The 22,691-nt window shown below is 34.4% G+C and overlaps 1 protein-coding gene across 1 annotated transcript in view; it reads left to right on the top strand.

Annotated features, from left to right (window-relative positions):
* Positions 1-22,691, top strand: part of LOC118735416 (Down syndrome cell adhesion molecule-like protein Dscam2) — a gene marked incomplete in the record, with an annotated part of 127,945 nt that overhangs the window by 42,881 nt on the left and 62,373 nt on the right. Inside the window, 3 exon segments of the mRNA XM_036465142.1 lie at positions 11,897-12,058; positions 14,726-14,875; positions 17,801-17,918. Of these exon segments, the coding sequence (XP_036321035.1) occupies positions 11,897-12,058; positions 14,726-14,875; positions 17,801-17,918 (430 nt within the window).

Here is a 22,691-nt window from a genome sequence, read left to right as displayed (position 1 = left end):
TTGGCGCTGTAACCGCCTAAGCGATTTTGGCCGAGTTCAGCAAAGCACGCCAGTCGTTTCTCCTCTGTGCCAACTGACGCCAATTGGAAACGCCAAGTGAAGCCAAGTCCTTCTCCACCTGATCTTTCCATCGCAGTGGGGGCCTCCCTCTTCCTCTGCTACCACAAGCGGGTTCCGAGTTGAATACTTTCAGAGCTGGAGCGTCGGTGTCCATTCGAACGACATGACCAAGCCAGCGGAGCCGCTGTATTTTAATTCGCTGCACTATGTCCATATCGTTGTAAAGCTCATACAGCTCATCGTTCCATCGTCTGCGGTACTCGCCGTCGCCAACGCGTAAAGGACCGTAAATCTTCCGCAAAATCCTCTCTTATCTTCACATAAACCAAAGAAGCTCATCAAAATTAATAAAATAAAATAAACGCTTATTTATTAATGGAAATGTGTAGAAACGTTATACATGGTAACCGGGAAACTAGTCCCAGATACTTAAGGGCCTTATTATTTAGTCACTTCTTACTAGTTTGGTTAGAAAGATAATACTAGTGTGCACTGCAACCATACTAGTTTGGTTATATGGCATGAAAAATAAAGTCTACTGCTGTAGCTCCCCTTGATAAGATTCGATGTACTTTTTACTACTTTTTTTATATAAGACTAAAATTAAGCTTCAAGTAATTAGATAGGCTGGGTTTCCTAAGAAAAGCTGTACGTAGTATATATTTATTACAAATTTTCCACCCATTTGGGTTTTCTCAGAGTACACCTTATCTATTTGATTGAAAAAATTTACGAATGTTCATTTCATACACAATGTACACCACAGACAAACATGCAATGTACCTGTGAGGCAGCGCCCTAGTTCTGAACTGGTTCGGAATTAATATTGCGATGCCTTACCAAACTATGAAAAAGTTTCTATGAAGTGCATAATGAAAGCGTATTTGAACAAAAAACTGCCAAAAAAAATCTGCAGAAAGTAACTACGGAAATAAAAATTTGGTTTTTTAGTTCGAGATTTCCGTGCAGGGTTATGAAAGTATGTACATATGCATATGTACATATGTATGAGAACATACATGCATTTGTATACATGCAGTCTGTTCTGTTTGCCGCTGCTGTAGCAACCGTTAATTTATAAATGAAATGGTTTACCATTTCAGGAATTTTTGCCTTGTATGAACTAAGAAGTGCAATACAGTTAGCATATTACCATAACATTACTTACAAACATATCTGTATGTATGTATTTATATGTGAATACAAATTTGTATTTCGAGTTTTTTCGGCAAGGCTTCTTCTTTGTAAGTTTTTGGGAGAATTATAAACATAATATAAATAAAACTCAAAATTGCAGATCAATTAAAGTAATCTTATTTGAAGTACGCTTCTGAGGTGGATATGCAACTGAGAAAAGGCAATTACATATAAACAAACATGAGCATAAATAGACATTTGAATGTCCACAAACATATGAGTTTCAAGGTATTTATATGCACGTGATTGCATACCTTTTTATATTATGTATCGATGATCTGGAATTATTTTATCTCAACTGGTCGATATCCTATCTAGAACGCTAGGGTGGAGCGAAAAAATAAGAATTCCTTTTTTCGAAACAGCCGAGTGCGGAAAAGTTGTAGATCGACATACCTAAGACCATATTAAAATTTCAGCCCGATCGAAGAATATCTTCTGCCTCCGAAAACTCCTGAAAAGTGTGAAATTTTAACGAAAAATTGCATTTGTTGCCAAAAAAACGTTAAGTGTTAATGAAACTTATAAACTATATGTATAAGTACATTTTTATGTTTAACAATGTTTTTCGTGGTTAAACTACCTGTATATTATGTTTGGACAAGTTTAGTATGCTGTATTTAATGAGTTGCCCAGCCCAAATGAGACCATATTATAAGCTAAGAAAGGACTTTACCATTTTCATTAGTCATTTCTAGTATTACATTTGTACAGCTCTCGGCTCACAGAATTCGAAGATTCAGTGACTCAGAACTTACCACGTGAAGGTGGCTGTACTCCGAGTTCCTCCCATACCATGCACCCAACCTACCACCCATCTGCATACTGTGAGTAAACAATTGTTAGCACGGATTCTTAAAACAGTGAAATTTAAATGCCGTTGAATGGCATTATATTCACATACTGTTTGGGTATCACAAGTACTCATAAATATCCTGTTTAGAACCTCTATTGGTTTTTTGTGTTCCATATCTGCATTTGTGACCGCGAAGTCAATTTCGATAGTATTAAACCATGTCGCTGTTCCTCCCGACAGACATGAGTGGCTGTATCCGTGACAACCTGGACGTATCTTTCCACAGCTTACGTGTGGCATGGAAGCAGGGGGGTAAAGATATTTAGCGACTGAGCCGGTTGTCACTATGTCTATCAAATAATCTATCGGCATGTCTGCCAACAGAGGCGGCTCAGTGATGGAGGTCCCACTCCAAGATATCAGATCAATGTAATCAGATGCATCAAAATAAATCTGAGGAACTCTAAAAGACCTATTTAGGCCTAATAGTAATGGTCCCATCTTGTTTTTCAGATATTCTGTATTTTAAAATCCGACGTTTTGCAAGCTCCCTGACATGGGCCTCTCGTCAGAGATCATCACAAGCAACACGTTATCTGGGTGGCAAAAATAACCGTTTATTTGAATCACGCTATCAACAACTTTCCTCTGGTCTTCAGGGAGAAATTTACTGCAACTTTGGTAAAATTTTCTTTTGTGTTTCGTATATTCCGCCAAGTAGTGTTGAATCTTTATATGATGCTCATGTACAAAATATTTTAAGTATCTATGAAAATAATGAGGACAGTCATTTTTGCATACTCGGTGATTTCAACCTTAACAAAATTGTTTGGTCTGATTTGCTTAATACTAATATACTTACACCAACTAATATTACTCATTCCCACGAGATTAATTTACTAGATAGCCTCTTTGGAGTCAACCTCATTCAAATAAACTCGCTGTTTAATAAGTTAAACGATCTCGTCTTTGTTGATGAAAATCTAGGTTTTCACTTACGAGAATGCGAATTCCCACTTGGTAATTCCGATATACATCATGTCCCTCTTTCGATATCTTTAGAATTTTTAAACCTTAGTCCAGTTTGTCTCGATGAAGTGCGAACTTTTGATTTTAGAGGTGGGAATTTTGATGATCTAAACACCAGAATTTTGGAAATTGACTGGAATCTGCTTTTTCTTTCGAAAAATGTCTCTCAGTGCTTTAATATCTTTCGAACAAATATCTTCGAATTATTTCGTAGCAGTTTTCTTCTTCGGGTCGCTCGAATCCATAAACTATTCTGGTACACCAAGGACCTAAAGAAGTTGAAGAATCAAAGGAACAAGTACTTTAATCTTTACAAATCCACTTATGATTGTACCTTCAAAGAACAATATATTCACTTTTCAACTCAATTTAATGTGTCTCACTTTGTGTTAAAATTTATATTTAATCTCTCCCTCGCTACTAGCGATTTTATTGACCGTTGGAAGATTGCTTCTATTTCTCCGATTTTCAAATCTGGAACAAGAATTATGTAAGAAACTATAGACCTATATCTAAACTCACCACTTGTTCAAAGCTTTTCCAAAAAGTGGTGAAAGACAAAATGTACTTCTTTGTTAAGGAATTAATTGATCCGCATCAACATGGCTTTGTCTGTGGGCGTTCTACAGTCACCAACTTAGCTGAATTCTCCCAATTTTGCATTTCTTCATTTAAAACTGTTTATCAAGTAGATGTTGTATACACAGACTTTACAAAAGCTTTCGATACTGTTTCGCATAGTATATTGTTGTTAAAGCTAAAGTTAGATTAGTTAGTTAAAGGAAAAATTAGGTTTCCACTCATATTTCCTTCTTTGGTTAAGGTCTTACCTCACTAATCGAATCTCATACGTCGAAATTGGTAGTACTAAATCTCATCCCTTTGTAGCCTCTTGGTGCGCTATTATTTGTGCTTTTTATTAATGGCATTCGGGTCTGTTTTAACCATGCTAAATTTCTACTCTATGCAGATGATTTGAAAATTTTCAGCAAAATTACCTGCATGTCTGATATTTCTTTATTACAACGTGATCTTAATAATCTATCCGACTGGAGTACCAGAAACAAGTTATCGCTTAACATCAGTAAATGTTACCACATGACCTTCGCTAAAATTATAAATCCAATCGCCTCTACTTATTCCATTTCTAATGCTCGTCTCTCCGCTGTAAATGAGTTCTCCGATTTAGGTGTTGTCTTTGACTCCGGGTTCTCCTTTGTTAACCACATTAGTTTCATTATTCCTAAGGCCTATTCCAACTTGGGCTTTCTACGGCGCTATGCGCGGGATTTTAGGGATCCTTATACTAGGAAAACGCTTTATAATTCTCTAGCTGGGTCTAAGTTGGAGTATGCCTCAGTAATTTGGAATCCAATTTACTCTGTTTATTCCCAAAGGATCGAAAGAGTTCAACGTAGCTTTGTCCGTTTCGCTCTGCAATCTCTTCATTTTAATGAGCCCATTCCATCTTATGAGGCCCGTTCGTTGTTAATAAATCTGAAATCTCTTGCCTCAAGGCGTATAATTCACTCACTTATGTTTATCTATGATATTGTTTGTGGTCTCATAAATTGTCCTGAACTAGTGAAGCAGATATGTTTTAATATACCCCAAAGGGTATTGCGTTTTCACTTTCCGTTGCGTGTTAAAATTTTCAAATCGAATTATTTAAATTATGCACCCATAACTAGGTCTCTTAATGAACTTAATCGAATTTTTAATACTCTTGATCTTGATTTCGCCCCTCCTAGATCTCTTTTTTATCTAAGCTGGAATCTAATTACTTTTAATCGTAGCTTTATAAATTATTTCTAAGTCTTTTTGTATCTCTAGTCTGTAAGGTTTTGTAACCATAGACTTAAATAAATATAAAATATGAAATATGAAATAGGTCCTCGGGGCAAACTCCAATTTCGACGGCACGGATCATGGCCAGGAGGTATTTTTGATCGGCACTGAGATAAGTTAAAGTTAAGTTTTGAACGTTTGAGGAGATTGGTCGGAATTCAACTACTGGCAAAGAAGTGCCTTTTGGTAATTGCTGACCGATGGGACCTTTACAACTTGAAGGGCCTACACTCTCGCCATCAAGTAACTGAAATAGGTGTCTAAGGGGCAATTCATTGCAATGAAGAAGGCAAATCAGCCACTGCAATGGGCGGTTTAACTTTTCCTCAATAAGACCAATAACTCTTCCCACGTGTCCTGTATTTGTATTAGTTCCGTCTGCACCTATAGCTGAAATATCGTCAATGTCTGTGTTGTCGGTCTTAGGCTCGATAAATTCAACCCGACCCGTGGAGATCGAGACGGCCTTGCTTGAAGCAGGTGTAATATGTCCCCAGTATAATGATCCTGGCTCTCGTACCATAGTAATATTTTCCTCTTGGACACATCTGCGGTATTGTTTATTTCCCTCTTCTACTAAGATAAGGGGTTTGTCTTTGCGACCGTCAAAATATAACTCCAACAAAGTTGTTTCAATACTCTCAGCAGAGATCTCAGAGATCTCTGAGGCTATGGCAGCGACGGATCTGTCCGACAAGCCGTACCTATCGCTGACTAGAGCTGTTTTAGAAAGAACTAAACGATTTTGAGAGGAAGAAAGTTGCTGCCCTTTTGAAGTCAATGGGGAGAAATCATCATTGTTAGTATCACTCTTGGTCAGACACTCAATACTACCATGATTGCTATTCTCATCGGCTGACAAATCTACTTCCCTGCCTCTGGAAGTAGCATCCAGCAACTTTAGAGGTCGAGCAGCTTCCTGTGCTTTCCTAGCCTCTCTCCTTTGAAGAACAGCGGTAGTTTCTTTCTCAAGAGTACCGATGACCATTTTTCGTACTGTTCTCTGATTAATAAGAAACGCGTATTCTCTCTGTAGCACTTTTGTCCCTTTGGTACAAGATCATAAAGCAAGGTCTGAACATTTGCAAGAGCATATGTCGAAAAGGCTTGTTTGCGCATGTAATCTAAAGCTTTCAATAGTTTTGGCAACTTTATTGCAGCTTTGAAGTTTGCTATGTGACTTCATGATTTTTCATGATAAACCTTTAACATTTGTAGAACTCTTTTATGCGTAACATGTGGTATTGACGGAAATAATCTCCTTGGCTATGTTCTCAGCAATGTCAGAAAACAAGGGTTCTTTGTCAATGTTATTGTGGCTTATTAACATTTTATTTTTAATATTTTTATTGAGCTTTGTACCACGATTGTTTATTAGGAAAAATTGAAAAAGCAACAAAGTCTAAGCGCTAGAAGTTATAGCAACTATTTCAGAGATCACCACATCTCCTCATCAGACTTCTTTATTTTTCTAGACTTCAGCAGGGATCGAACCTGCGTAATTGATGTTCAAAGTCAGAAGCGTTAACCACTGAGCTGTGTACACCCCTAGTCTCCTGTCTGTTGCTCCACTGTCTGTTGCTTGTTTTGTTGTTCCACTCTTGCCAGGCACGTGTGTTACGGTCTACAAATGTGTTTTTATTTACGAAAAACATTGTTTAACATAAAAATTGACTTAGACATATAGTTTATAAGTTTAATTCACATTTAAGATCTTTTAGCAAAAAATGCAATTTTTCGTTAAAATTTCACATTTTTCAGGAGTTTTCGGAGGTAGAAGATACTATTCGATCGGGCTGAAATTCTAATATGTTCTTAGGTACGTCGGTCCACAACTTTTCCGCACTCGGCTGTTCCGAAAAGAGGAATGTTTATTTTTTCGCTCCACCCTATTGAACGCAGTGGGATTAACTATCTTACCCTTGTATAAACTCAGCCAAGCACTATTGTTGCATCTTATCTCAAGCACTGTCAGCAAACGTTTCTAGCTCAGACGCGTGACTATTTACTTTGTCATAACTCCTGGCATTGTTCTTAAACTGTATCAATGGCCCTTGTTTCATTGAAAATGTGGTACAAAATTTTGAAAGTCTCTTTATAGGCCAAAGTCTCTCACCACTGAGCGATTTCTTAAGGTTTTGAAATAGAAAATAGTCGCAATGTGATATATGTATTTTGAGATTGTGCGAAAAAATGGAGTAGTTTCTAACTTATTTCATGCATTGTCTTCTACGCCGAATGCGTTTTTGCTTTTTGCTTAAAATCAGTGTCAAATCTGGCCAACAACTCAGAAAAAATACATGCTATTTCACGGAGATCAGTCAACCTTTTCCCGGATAATCGATGGGAATGACATTGCATGTTTGTTGAACATCGACGAACACTACGTTGAACTGGTCGCATCGTTGCGCGTCTCGTTGATTTTTTTTTACAAAAAATCTTTGCGCATTTCCATTTGACTGCTCATTATTTCTTATTTATCCATCGATTTTCTTTATCAATAACTTGAGTTTTTTTTTGTAACAGAACAGGCTTTAGCACAAATGCAAAAATTTGGCACAGAACCTTTTATTTTTTAAATTATTCTTCTGTTTAAGTTTGATTTTTTCATTAAAAAATAAAAAATAACTGGAATTGTTAATTAATTTCTCAGAAACTGTCAGTCTCATCATAAAGTGATGTATATGTTGTATTTTGGAACGAATTCCCGTCATCCCTTAAAAAATTTGGTTTGGAGACAAACCGGTTTCGGCATTGTCGAACGAAAAATTACACTGAAGATGGCACAACGCTGAAACCGGTTTGTCTCCAAACCAAATTTGACAAGGTATGACGGAAATTCGTTCCAAAATACATCATAAACCCACCCTGTCGGAAACAACAACAACCAAAAAGGAAATAATGTATACGTAGTTTATGGAGAATTTTATTAGCTTTGATTTGACGTATCTAATTTCCAGATTTTTACATAGGTCTGTAAGATATGCGTGATTAAGCGGAACCACTTTTTGTTTTAAGCCGAATAACGGTAAATTGGAAATATTTCGAAAACGTATCCATAGGCGTCTGGCGAACAAAAACCAAACTAAAATTTGCGATCCAGTGTAAACAGAGATCATCTCCTTTGTCCAACTTTTGTTGTACAGTGTATCTACGTAATGTGCACATATATCAATATTTACATATAGCTCAGTTACGCATAGTTTGCACTGCAAGCCCATTTTTACGTAGAAATCAAAACCCATCATACTTCTACATACATATGTAATGCTGTGCGTTGAGTAATCGCTTACACCCAAAGCTCATTTAGCAGATTTCTTATGTGACAACTCTCATGCAACGCCAAGTATACATGACTGGGCTATTACTCATGTATGTATTTACATTCAGACACACTAATATTTATATATAAACGCATGCCGGTACATAGGCATACATATGTACATACATATATGGCTTTGTTCTTGTAGTATAACCACTTGCAATATAAAATTTTGGCATTTGGCATTGGCATAATTTTTGAAAAATGTTGCAAAACTTGTTAGGTTTATGCTCTCGACTGTTTGGAGAAAATTCTATTGTTAAGTTTTAATGAAAAATGCAAAATAAATACAAAACCCGAAACAAAAAGTAATAATTCCACTTAGGTTGTGGTAAAGCAGATTCAAGAGGCATAATATACTAAGTAGAGATTGAGGAGTGGGATTGTTTTCAAACCCCTATCAACAAATTTTCTCCAAAGCAGTTAAGCTTAAAGAATTTCTGCCAACATTTTGCAATTATATGTATGTAGATATATCTTACTCACTTCTATGTGCATATGCAAGACTATTTTGTAGGCCAATGCATTGGTTGGGTTAAAATAAAAATAGGTTAAAAAATTTTATTTCACAATTCCAGTTCGAATTAATCTGTTTTCATTCCTAAAGTCGAATATGACTCCAGCTTTTAACGTATTTATGTTAGGGTATTTAAAACCTTATAACTTCAAAAAATTGAAAGAGGCTGATGTTCGCTTGTTTTTGCTAAAAATTTAAAAAATTTAAAGTAATTTTTCTTAATATTATGGGAAATGTTTTTGAGCCTTAGCAATGTGTGAGGCATTATCTCTCTTAACGGCTTTTTTTTTTGGGTTAGCCTAACCTCGAATTTCCTCAAAAATCGTTTCAAGTTATTTAGATGTGTACCTACATACATACTCGTATATTCGACCAAGGTAAATCTGAGTGAGGCTTTAGTGGAAATAAGTTATTGCTGGCGTGGGAAACGCCCATCTAAAGGGTGTCCCATAATTTAGTTACGCAAGATTAAAATAAAAACACAGTTTTTTCACCGTAGTATTTCTTTTTTAGTTTTACATAAAATACAAGGAATGAGTTATGTTTGGAATATCACTTCGGCAAATTATTGCCACAACTTTACCGAAAAATATGTACTATTTCTCGAAGTTTTCTTTGTTTTCAAAAAGTATGATTCAAGTGGATGGATTTTTTTTCCGACAAGCATATTTCTCTGAACTCCGAATATTGCAATTATGACGATGAACGAAGCTATTGAGGTGAAAATGAGCTTCATGACTTACGATGATTTGCTTGAATAATCAGTGTGCACATGTTGTTCGTGGGTACCAGCAAAGCCGTGGCGATGATTTGCTCTATGTGTTCTACCAGACTCAACCTTACCTACGTACCTAACCTACGTACTTTATGTTTATATTATTGTAAAACGACGTTGTGTCTGGATCCACGAGCGTCTGGATTGAAAATTCTTCTTCCTATTACCCGTATACCTGAAATTTCATTCAATTATTATTTAGACATAAGAAAGTCTTATGCTTCCGTTTGATGCATTTCTGAACACGGCCTGTTTTAAATTAAATTAAGTTACTTTTACCTAACGAAAACTACTTACTAAATATTTTTGGATTCATTAAATACTGCAAATAAATGTAATCCCGAGAAGTCCCCAATATACTGAAATAATCAGAGAAACTTCGAAATAATACCGAAAATATCAGAAAGTCCCGAAAACTGCCGAAAGTTATCGGAAAACCATAAAAAAAGTTCTTAAATAATTCCAAAAAGGGTAGAGTCCTGAAAATACCCAAACAAATACCACCGACATACATTCCCATCTCTACTTTCGTGAGTGTCTTGCAGAATTGAATACAACTATCCTGTATGTACATATTTAAATATGATTTTGTGATTTGCGTCACAATTACTACATTAAATTAACATATCTTTATTAACCAATCTTTATTCAAGAAAAATGTACCTTCTGGATCTGGGAAATAATATAAATAATTGACATTTTTAAATTGACAATTGAATGATAGTACAAAAGATAAGATCAATAATAAGGCTCTAACTAAAGGTGAAGACAGACCACGTGACTTTGCTATCGCTAATGGTGAGGATACATCACATACATACGTTATGTATATAATTTTAAGGGTAGAAAATGCGCTGAGTCCTTGCATTACCGACTTTGACATGGTCCCAATTTTGCAAGAAGTTAATTAAGCACCTCTGAAACCCGCATATGATCCAAGATTCCAGAAATTTAAATGTTTACAAAAAACTGAATGATTTAAAAAAGAACAATATTCTGATCCAATTCGGCTGGCAGGCACGGCTTTGAAAACAGAATTTTCTTCGAAATTTCGATCCCTGTAAAATGGCGAATTTATTTGCTATATCCATCCATTTAGGTCCTCCGTTGTAAGCACAATATTTTCGGACCAGTCGCAGAAGAAAAACTGAAAAATTAAATAAAAATATTAAAAACAAGAAACCAAATTTCGAAGCAGCCAAAAGAATGAGAATGGGCAGTTCTTTGAAAAGGGTACAGAAAAACCTGCAACATCTGATTCGGCTAGTAAGCGGTATTTAAAAGAAATTTCGAAATGATTCTAGAATCGTCACATAAAAGAGAATTAACATAACTCAAAGTTCACTCAACTAGTGGGATATCGATCGAAGCAACTTTTAAATATTTTTAAGTTTCTTACTCAGATATGTACTTGTATGGGCTTATCCAGCATTGTTCCGAGCGAGCAGTTATTTAGGGCCATAGGTCTTATTTACGACCCTTTAAGAAAAAGGCTGGAACCTGGAAAGGCAGCAACATTACATTTTATTCAATAAAATGCTGCAATTCATAAATTTAAGTAGAATTGCCAACTTTTCGTTTTTTTTTTCATTTACTTCCATCCGCGGATGTCGAAAATTCCACATCCTTAATATGTACTACACATGACTCTACCATTTAAGTGGTAAAATTAACTTTTACACAGCATTTGTACAAATACAGAAATACATATTTAAATGCGAGTATCTACATTAGACTGGTTTAAAAAAATCGACTTTTTGTTGACGGTGTCAGTGATTTTTCCAAGCGATAAAAATGTACTTTTTAAACTATGTTAAGCTTGATTAGTGAATAATTTAACCTAAATTACGTTATTTCCAAAGAAACTTAAAAATTATAAAATTTCCTAGAAAAAAATTTCTGATATTTGAGGCCGTGAGAGCAGAAATGGCTTAATTCTTAAAATTAAGGGCCGTGCTTTTTAAAGGCTACTTTTTTCACTGTCCCGAAAATATTTCATTAGGGATTTTGAAAAAAAGAAATAGTCGATTTTTTCTTTTTGAACCAGTCTAAAGCCTAAAGTATACAGTATATGTACATTTGGTCAACTTAGCGTGCATACTTTTCGGAAAATTTACCTAACCTGTCAGCGCATTGTAAAAGTTATTTTTATTATACGCTTCCGCCATTAAAGAGCTTTCAAAATTAATTTATGTATAAAGCGAAAATTAGTTAGAAACTATAAATATTAAAAACCAAATTGCGCATACATATGTATTTTTTTACAAAGCTCTAAACGCTTTTAGTGAAATTTCACTAATTAATGCATTTCCAAACGTTTTTCTCTCTTTTCAATTTTCATGTAATTTGTAGTTGTAAATCAACGCTATGAGCCGGAAGTGCAAAATCCAGGCGGTTTTATTGGCAGCAATGTATTGATTAAGTGCAATATACCGTCGTTCGTAAAGGAGTATGTAACGGTGACATCATGGCTACAGGAACCAAATTTCAACATATATCCTTCGCTGGAGGGAGGTAAGCTGGTATTTTAAATTTAAACTTAGACGCCCGCTGAAAGCCATAGTAGGAATCTGCTAGTGGTCGGCCCATCCACGAACCGATATGCATAATTTGGTTGTTATTTTGTTAGTTATGTGGCAAATTAAAAATCATTACACATGTGTAGGAGTGTGCATCCGAGTGTGCAGAGTGTATGTTTGATCATTAGAAAGTTCAATTATTCATAACATTTCACTAATTGTGCACAAAACGCGAGCTGTGCTTGTCGAATAATCGTTTTTGGCATGTGCAACCCACCAAATGAAAAAAGGTATTGCCTTCTTCGATCCAATGGTTTCTGTGCATTCTGCTTGCCACTTCCTCATTCTGGTGCCTCAGAATCAGAAATGCCATCTTCCTCGATACTTTTTTAATATGAGTATCAAACGAGAGAGGGCTAAGATTTTTTTCTTTTGAAAATATTTTTTCATAGATTTACGACCCGTTTAGAAATTTTAAATCATTTTTATCAACAAGTTAAATTAAATATTTAATTATAAGTGTCAAACGGTAGAGGTTTTAGTAAGCTTTGAGTAAAATATTCTTTAAGAATACCACCGGCTCAAAAAGTTAAAATAAATCCTACTAATATGAAAGTTTGTGAGTGAGTGAGTGTGTATGTTTGTCGCTTTTTCACGCATTTTGAGCTCGAGCCTTTATTCGTGTCTAGTGTCGATATATACCAAAAGATAGCATAAAACCTATAGAATGCGTGAAAATTACTTGTATTACCTACCTGTTCATACCTGCCAACCCGATATGTAAGCCAGGCTATTTTTACAACCCTACGTTTTCGCATTATATAGGCTTGATTTTTTCGAATGTTATATAAATTTTTCATTCAACAAATAAGTACCAAATTAAAAAAAAAATAATGATAATTTTTTAATATTTAATTAAAAATATTCTGGCCTGGATTTTTCAGCCAACCCACGCTCTTGTCGGATCTTAGACTATATGAGGGTTGCCCCAGGTTAGAAATTTTATTAGGAAGTTAAATGTAATCTTGCTAATATTATAAAGTTGAACGCCGAATGAACTTTTACAATAAAGGCGGCAAACGACTGATCTTTATGAAGGATTTATTTTGAAAAGAGTTGCCACTTGCTAAAAAGTCAAATCCCATTTTCCACAAGTTAAATAGAGTATTAGAATATGAATTTTATTCGAAAGAGGTTCAAGAAAGTTTTGTGGCTTGAAAACATTTTTGAAGAGAGTGACCACTTGTATAAAACACAAATTAAATTTAATCCACATGTAAATTGGAATATTACAAAATGATGGCAAGTCAAACAAAAGATATTTCAAAAGGCTTTATTTCGAAAATATTTCTAAAAAAAAAGGTTTTTTTTATTCAGGCATATTTTTTAAAATAATAGCAAAAATATTTTTAAAAAATCTATGTGTATATGGCAAAGTATTGTTAGTTGTTTTTTTTTATTGAAGTGCCAAATTCAGTTGAAATTCGGCGAATTGAACATGTTCTGGAGCCTTCTGACCATAAACACATTGTGACATTTATTTATGTATTTTCTTGTTAGCAATCATAAAGTTAAACCGAACTTAACACGCGCGAAGCTGCGGGTAAAAGCTAGTAGATAGTATAGATTTAAATTTTTAACTAACATAAAACAAAAGAAATAAAAAGTATGTTTCATTCACTTTAGAGCTTTACTAAATCTATATTTCCAGTAGGCATTAAATGGCAAAAATGACCAAGTTGGGCATTAAAAAATATGCGTGTCATTACGTAAAAAATTAAGTTCATTTCCACATGGCATTTTTTTTAATGGCATATATTTTTTGTCATTTCAATGCCAATTGCAAATTCGGCATAAGAGTCCAATTTTGAATATATCATGTTAAATAACTATCACAAAAATTACTATTGTGGTTTGGAATGATAAGGTACATCATATTTTTCCTCTTTTTAATCAAATAGGTTGAATATTGTCTACTTAAACTAAATGCATACAGATATTTTCAATAACGATCTTGGAAACCGGGGTGCGTATTTTGTCACAAGAAATCACCTCGGCGAAGTAAGGTTATTCAATTAGACGCAAATATCACAGCGAAGCCCAAGCTTATTTCTTTAACCGTACTATTTAATTCTTCGCTACCTACCAAAAATAATACATCGTCAAGTATCAATGAACCAACAAAAGTCAACTGCAGCTTCATTAACTTACAGGTTTCTCTTCCTCTTTTCCGCACTCCTGGGCTTCAACTTGGCCAACCATGTTTTTGGTGTTTTGTTTTTTTTCAGGAACTTGTAAATTTTGATTGACACCAACCCACTACCCAAGCAGTCATTCTACCATCTCAGTACACATATCCTTGTTGAAAACTTTATTATTTTCACTCTCCCCTCTCTATTTAAATACGTCCGCTTACACACACATGCACGAGTGTGCATTTTGAACTATGTTATTAAGAACAAAAACAAGATGTTAGACAACGAATAAACATATATAAAAAAAAAAAACTAAAACCTAAAATAAACAAGAAAATATACATATTGCACTCAACATTTGCGCTGAAGCGTAACTGTTTTGCCAATTTTGTTTTATTTCTCGAAGTTTATTTTGATATCCTTGTTTTTGCTTCTTTTTCTGTTTCTGCTTCTATGTGTGCTTTTAGATGGCAAAAATCATATGCTACCGACCGGCGAACTTCTGGTTTACAACATCACACGCACCGATGCGCATAAAGTTTATCGCTGCCGCACCCATCACAAGCTAACGCAGGACTCTGTTGTAAGCAGCAATATGGGCAAAATTCAATTGACTGGTAAGTTAAGCTACAAATACATACAACAACAACAGCAACAATATGTAGAGAATGAATTATAGCAAAAGCCATGCATGCTTGACCTCATCACACGGCATAGATATGTTTGTATGTATGTTTGCAGGTACATTAGATCGTACCACCTTACAAGCAAAAAACAACATTCGCCGTACACCCTTAGTCTGAAGTACGAGTGTTTTGCAAGGCAATTTTGAAAAACAAACTCTTTTTGGTCCAATCTAGGGGTTCAGTGACACTTACAATCCGAATTAATTGTTTGTTTTTTAATAGTTCTACTTAGCGAAAGTTTAATGATTTTTGATGATCTAAAATTTACTGACGTGAGGGTGTTACTTTAAATTGATAAGAGGGTAAGTACTAGAAAGGGATAACTGAGGTCGATGAGGTTTGCAAAAGAAATAATTCTTCGTCGAGATTCGACTTTAAACGTCGAAGATACATACATATAATGAAAAATATTAAATCGCGAACCCAACATTCGGCCAAAAACAAACAAAAGTACTTTTTTCAGAATGGCATTGCAAAAATATTTTAGAGTAAGGGGTGTACCGTGGCCTTTTTTCCGATACGCTCTAATGTACATAAATACAGTGACGTGCAAAACTGTAACATAGGTGACACTCTTTATTTCAGACGCCGATATATTTAAAAGTTCCAATAACTTTCATGCTTATGTTGTATATTCTTATTGGTACATCTTTATTCTCTGTCTCTCAAAACGATTTGTAGTCAATCCAACAACAACAATTTATTTCGTGTTTATTTACAAAAAAACAACTCTGAATTTTTTTTCTTCCGACTAAATTTGGCATCACTGTGTGTGGCACCACATTTGTCTTAGAGATGAAAGTCAAGAAAATACATCGCTATATACATGACGATGCATCCTAAACAAACATCGATATTTTCGATGCATGAAATAAATTAAAAATATACAAGAGAATGTAACGAACGGATTAAAGGGTTAAGTATTAACTCACATTGAGAGGTATTTACTATGCCAAAATTACTGACATCCAAACCGGGCTCAAAATACAGCTGTTCATTTCATGTCAAATGCGTCTTGATTATATCAGAAAAACTGACCAAATGTAGAAGTGAAATTTGTTGACATAATTCAAGAAAATGTGGCTCGATAGAACTTTTAATGCCTTTTTATTTTATTTTAATTCACATATTATACGTCCCAAAAAATTAGTTTCAATATAAATTTTGTTAATATTTTAGTTAATACTACAGAAAAATACATGATACAATTTAATAAATTTTTGGATTTTTTCTAATATTTTTTATTTGAGAAAAAAATTCTTCTTATTTATATTTATTTTTGGTTTTGAATCTAAGAAGAGCGATACGGATAATTAATCACATTATTGTGAGCTCAATTGAATCTTTTTTTTCCATTTGAGTAATCATTCTTTCAAACAAACTTAAATTTTCAGTAAACAAAATTTATGAAAATTCGAAAAACTTCGAATTAAATCGAATTTGCACCACCAAACCGATTTCCTTTGCCTTTAGGAACACTTTTGGTAAAATTTTTTCACACAAACTCCACATTTTTTCCCCACTTTCCCTACGATCTCACCTCTCCGCTGTTAATCATTTATGTTAATTTATGTTTCCGGATTAACGAAATTTTTGCTGGTAATCACTTACTGAATAAACTCCAATTAAGGAAAAGGCATTCAAACTAAGCTAAAGATAACTGTAAAATGCAAACTAGAGGTTTTAGGTAAAACTGTAATATTTGTCTTAATTTACATTGTGTGTGCCAGTTTTTTTTTATTGGTTTTGGATTCATTTCAAATCGGTTTGAGGGAGAGAGTACAGGTCTGTCAATAAGAATAAGCAAAAAAAAGTGTGTTATGCACCTTTGGAGAGTGCATGAATGAATTATCAGAAATGTATTTGCCAAATTTAATCCGCTATTTTGAATTTCTAAATTTTTTTATCATATTCGTAACCAGCCGTCTTAAAAATCACCGAGTAACAAACTTCAAGTGAATCCAATAATTTCTCAAACCTTCGCTTGTCATATTGGATTTTAAAAAGAACCACCCGTAATTTAAATTTTTTTTACCTGCACCAATTTTGTAGAGGGAGCTTCTTTAATGAAGAATCCCATGGATACATGTACTAGTAACTAGATGAACAAAAAAGTGGATTGCAGTAGTTTAGTGACCGGTTGTTTTTAAACTATTAGAGCCCAAAAATGCTATGAAAAATTGCACCCAATCGAATGCTAGAAAGTGTATAAAAGTTATGACGTTGATTGGCTTCTATTTACTTAAGACAAATAACTGTGTTAGGAATTTAAAACTAGCTGCATTCGATGAAGTAATTGCTTATATTTTGCTCAATACTGCATGTGTGCATCCGCAAATATGAACAAAGCTTCGCGAGGGAATTTGCAGTGTTGCGGTGTGTTAATTATATCTTCAAATTAATTAGCGTTAACTCCAAAACCTACGAAAGCAACGTACTTGTGGTGTACATGTATGTATGTATGTATGCAGAGATGAACACTTGCTAAACGTGTTGTGCACTTAAAACGCTTAAAATGCACTTAAACACTGTATGCATGTATGCATGTACATTTATATATACATGAATAAGGTACATAAGTAGCATTACTCGTATAAACAGCAATCGTGGCAAAAATAAAAATAAAAAAATATTTACATTTTATTGGCGGTGCCACATAATTGCCGTTTATGAATATTAATTTCAATTATATTTACATACTGTTTTTAACGCACACACATATTTTGAATGTTACTCTTTTATTTTACACGTACATAAATTCAGATGTATGTATGTATTTCTCTGCACAAAATTCCATACTTTCTCTCAATTTTATTTGTTAATAATGTATTTATTTTTCGTTGTATATTTTCACAGAAATGCGTGAACTTGTGCCACCGATTATGAATGAAAAGGTCACAAGTATAGTGGCGCGTCTGGGCGATCCTGTTGTTGTGCCATGTGTGGCCTATGCCAACCCGAAGCCAGTCTATCGGTAATTATTTACATCTATTTTATTGTAGACATATATATATTTACATACCTACAAATCGTTAATTCAATATAGAAAAGCCCTAGAGTCATTCCATGTAAAAGAGGAAAATAACGTAAATATTAAAATGTCCTATAGTAGCCTCTTTTACAATGACTACATTTCATTAGTCTGTTGAAAAATATTAAAAAGTGAAAAGAAATTGTAATTTTTTTCTATGGAAACTTTTATTTCATGCATTACTTTACACTTGGTTTTATTAGCCAACTATTTATTGAAAAAGAAAGCGTATAGTTTATATATTACTCCTCAAAGAAAAAATTGGGGAAATTAAGTATTTTGGCTACAATTCATCATTGAGTTATTTTCAGTGTCCCACCAGTCACATTCATTCAAATGATAGTTACATAAAATTGAGAAATCGTTATAATTTAGCTAGTCGATGCAAGTCAGTAAGCTAAAGCAGAGAAACGTTTTTTTTTTGTGCGACTTCGATTACCTATTAAAAGTGTAACGGTGCGTCTATAGTTTTTTTTTTCTGAAGAGAAGTTATTACTGGTAATCAAAAGGTTATTTCGTAATTTATAAAATTTAATAAATGTATTCTATATGAGCCACTCTCTTTGAAGAGGGACGGATTTCGTTAAAAAAAACTATGTCATGTCTCCAATTCGCTTCAAATTTTTTATGGATTCTATATATGAAATGAACTAACTAGTGTTCGAGAATTTTTTTTATTTTTTTCTATTTTTTGCATTTTTTCATGATTCTGACTACTCATCGTAGAGACTTCATCTTAACGTCGTTTTAAAGCTAAAGAAACGGTTTTACATTTCTATATATAAGATGGTCAAGATTGTTCTAAAGCTAACTTAATTATTAACAATTGCACTTTTTGAAGTTAATTTGCATAGTGAAGACTAGGGATTAAGGATTATGCCATCGTAATCGTTGTTTAATTCTCTATAAAAACGTGATTAAAAAAATGGGCGTTTTCCAAGAACTATTTTTAAAATATTTGTCTTTATGGCGATATGGTTTATTTTGTGATAATCAACAATTTTTCGTAATTTATTTTCGAAAACTTAAGCTTGAGATATATTTAGTAAGGCGTTTCTCTCGCGCCTCCTGAAAAAAGTATCGCATTGACCAGTAGAGCCACTCAAGAGACTGATTAACTTGTGTTGATATAAGAAACAGGATCCTTCAGTGAAATTGAGTCTTTCTCAGCATGCCTAGTTGAAGGGTAGATCGATGGAATCAGTCTTCCCAACAAACATTTAGATTAGATGACGATTGGAAAACGATTAGAAATCTTATTGGTTTCTCTAATGTAGAAGGTTAGAAGACGATTAGAGAAACTGTCGAGAATTATAGAATGCTCTACAAAATGGGGACTTAGCTCTCAATATCGGGAAAGAGGTTAGATATCTAATCGCATTCTAACGTTGATTTTACATTAGAATTTTAATGTATGTAGTTCTCGAATCGAAAATCAGGGCTCGAATCGTAACAGACGTGAACGAGCAACCCGTCTCTTAATTTGGTACACAAGATTAGCGGTACGTTCACGATATCTTCATATGTTTACTTGTAGTTACTGGTCCCCCAAAATCTATTAAGCAGTAACGCATTGAACAATATAAGAAGTGCTAAAGTAAGCCTCTTAAGAGAAAGCTTCTTATCCTAGCATTGTGGCCTTGTTCATAAAAAATTAAGTAGAATTGAAAAGCTGTATAAAGTGACAATTTCCTAAAAATTTTCGATTTATAAAGCATTTAAAGACCATTAGTCTTTAACCATGGAAATTGGTGAAGGAAATTCATTCCAAAATACACTATCCTCTCACCCTATCGGAAAAATCAACCAACAGCAAAAAATTCGTGGAACTAGACGTAGATAAGCCTAACCGAGAACTATAGAGTAATTAAGGAATATGTGGTAGGACAACAGGAAATTTTAGCAAATGTATTTGCGTTGAAAAAAAATGTTTCCTGAATTAAGCCGAAGGAAAGAAATTACTGAAATAATTATGCAAAAATTTAAATTACTGAAAATGAACTGAATGTCGAAGGATCTCAGTATTTACATGAAAATATAAACAAAGCAGAAGGCAAGCAGCAGCTTCCAATGCACCTCACATTACGGCCTTCTTTCACCTGCGCCAATTTCATGGCAGCACCAAACAAAACATACCTTCACACATGCGTATGTGGAAAGGAAAATAAAAAATTTCGTCGTATGTGTGAAGGGGGAAGCGAGTTGTCGTTTTCGCGTACAAACTTGCCGCCGCATCAAGTCAAACCAAACTGAGACAAAGCGATGCAGACCAGACCAAGTCACAATAGAGATGAGTGGGAGTAAGCTGGGGAAACAACTTAACACACATGACTGCCGTAACTGTCCCATGCTCCGCACCTCCACCAATGTCCTTTCCACATACTCCGCAGACGTGTAGCATCACAAAGCGAAAAACGTAAAGAGCAGAAAATTAAGAAGCAGAAAAACTAAAAAGCAGAACGGCATAAATAAAACAATAGCAAGGAGGCAAGAAAAAAAAAATAGCATAAGGCACGATAAGAGACGAGAAAAAATAAAATGCAATGTGAAAAATCTAGAAAATGAGAAATGTAAAAGGACATGCATGAAAAACCGGAACGAAAAAGCAAAAATGCAAGCGACGGCGGAAAATATACGCAACCATGCCGATTGGTCTGGGGACAGTCAAGCCGTAAGCAACCAAGCAGTCAAATAAAATGAGTACTACAATAAATCCACCAGTGATGCCAACCTGCGGGATAATTCACCTATTTCGATGGAATTTTAATTTATCGCGAGAATTGGGAAATGGCTCTAGATTTGGGGGAATTCTATACACAAATGACTTTGATAAAATTGCAATTATAAATTACAACTTGTAAAACCAGTCTCTCATTTTGTTTTTACGGGTTCGAAACATTACGTAATTGCCTCATGCAACCGTGGGAATATTAAAGAAATTGCAACCGTGCATAGCGGCCAGTGTTGCCAGCTATTTTGTAGCTAAATTTAGCTTATTATTTTCGACGTTTAGCTATAGAAATTTGCGTTTAGCTTTAGCTATTTTGTAAGCCTTTTTTAAATCGCGTTAGCGTTTTTAGCTAAATTTTTTTTTTATAATTTTGCCAATTTTACACAGAGTTCTATTATTTTGATGGATATCAAACAGTGCAAAAATAGCTATTTTGGCATGCCTATTCCCGTTTTGTTATATCGATAACACAAAAACAAAAATATTTTCGATACACACGAAGCAATCAATATAGTTACGAAAATGTTGTAAAACTGCGCTTGTAGTTTTGCTCTCTTACGTCAGGTTTTGGTAAAGGACCTTGTAATTTCAAAGATATGATTATTTCAAAAAATTAATTTAAAAAATTCAGTGTAATGTAGAATGACAATAAAAATAAAAGAGAACATTCTGAGGATTTTTAAAAATATATATTTTTTTGGTTTACGAGGGCGAATGGATATTGATTTTTTTTTTTTTTAAGATTATAAAGTTATAAGGACGAAATTCAAGGAAGTGGTCGAGTATATATTATATTTGTATATTAATTATAACCAACCGCCGGGTTTTGTTCACAACGTTTTGCCTTAAATATTGGAATCGCCATTGTAAAATATTTTAATGCCCCAATTTGATGTTTGTAAATATTTAAGTTCATATTTGTTTGCGTTATAATAATCTAATTATTTATTTTGTTTAGCTATTTTTGAAGAAATATATTTTTGGCTAATTTGTTTGGCTGAATTGTGTGGCTACATTTAGCTGTTCGAAGATTTTAGCTGTAGGCCTCAAAATTTTCTGGCAACACTGATAGCGGTGACTTTTTTCACGTTTTCGTTCGACGCTCTCTTTTCTCGTTTCGTTTTCGTCACCAAACCATCGAATTTGTTTTTTGCTTTTTTGTTTGTTGCTTTTTTTATAAAAAGAAAATTAGCATGAAGTTCTTTAAATATCTAGCAAAATTCATTTCGGGGAAATTTCATTGTAGGGAATTTTTTTTCAGGAATTTCGGGGAATTAGCCCTAAGAGAGTTGGCATCCCTGATATCCACTGCAAAGCAATGCGGCGGTGGTTAGGCGCTAGTGGCCACGCTGGCGTATACGTAACATACCGAAAATGAGTAATGGCTTGTTTGAGGAGAATGTATGCACCTGTGTGTGTGTGTTCGAAATAGCGGTGTGTTTTCATTTGCTCTAAACGTGTGTTGAGACTGCTCCCTGGGTGGAGTTTGTGGAGCGTACGTACGTTGGCACTACAACCATACAAGAGTAGATACGCTCGAGTGCATTGACATGCAATATTTTAATATGCCATGGCAACTAGGCAGCGAAACAGCAACAACAGCCTGTAACAATAGCGACCACTACTGTAGGCCCTTAGCCCTTACCACTGACACTAAATTTTCTTAGAACGTTCATTGGGTAAGTGCTTATGCTGACGATGTTTGCACAAATATCATCGCGTCGGCAACATTTGATTTAAATAAAGTATTGCAGAGCTTTCTTTGCACTGACAGCCAGAAGCTAATAACATAAGAAGCAACTTCTTTTTGGCCACCTCATTTGAGAGGAGTGCAGCTCACATGCACTATATTATATGGGTTAAATTGTAACTGAAGTTCAGTTACTGAACTCATCTTACTGTATGCACCAACAGAAAATAAAGACTAAGGAAAAAATCTCGATGACAAATTTAACGTCGTCGCTATACGAGCACAGTGGATAACA

The sequence above is a fragment of the Rhagoletis pomonella genome, unplaced genomic scaffold, assembly GCF_013731165.1.
Source record: "Rhagoletis pomonella isolate Grant_MI unplaced genomic scaffold, Rhpom_1.0 Rhpom_scaffold_00003, whole genome shotgun sequence".
NCBI classification, from domain to species: domain Eukaryota; kingdom Metazoa; phylum Arthropoda; class Insecta; order Diptera; family Tephritidae; genus Rhagoletis; species Rhagoletis pomonella.
Note: the sequence above shows the minus strand (reverse complement) of the source record. Positions and strands in the feature narration are given on the sequence as shown.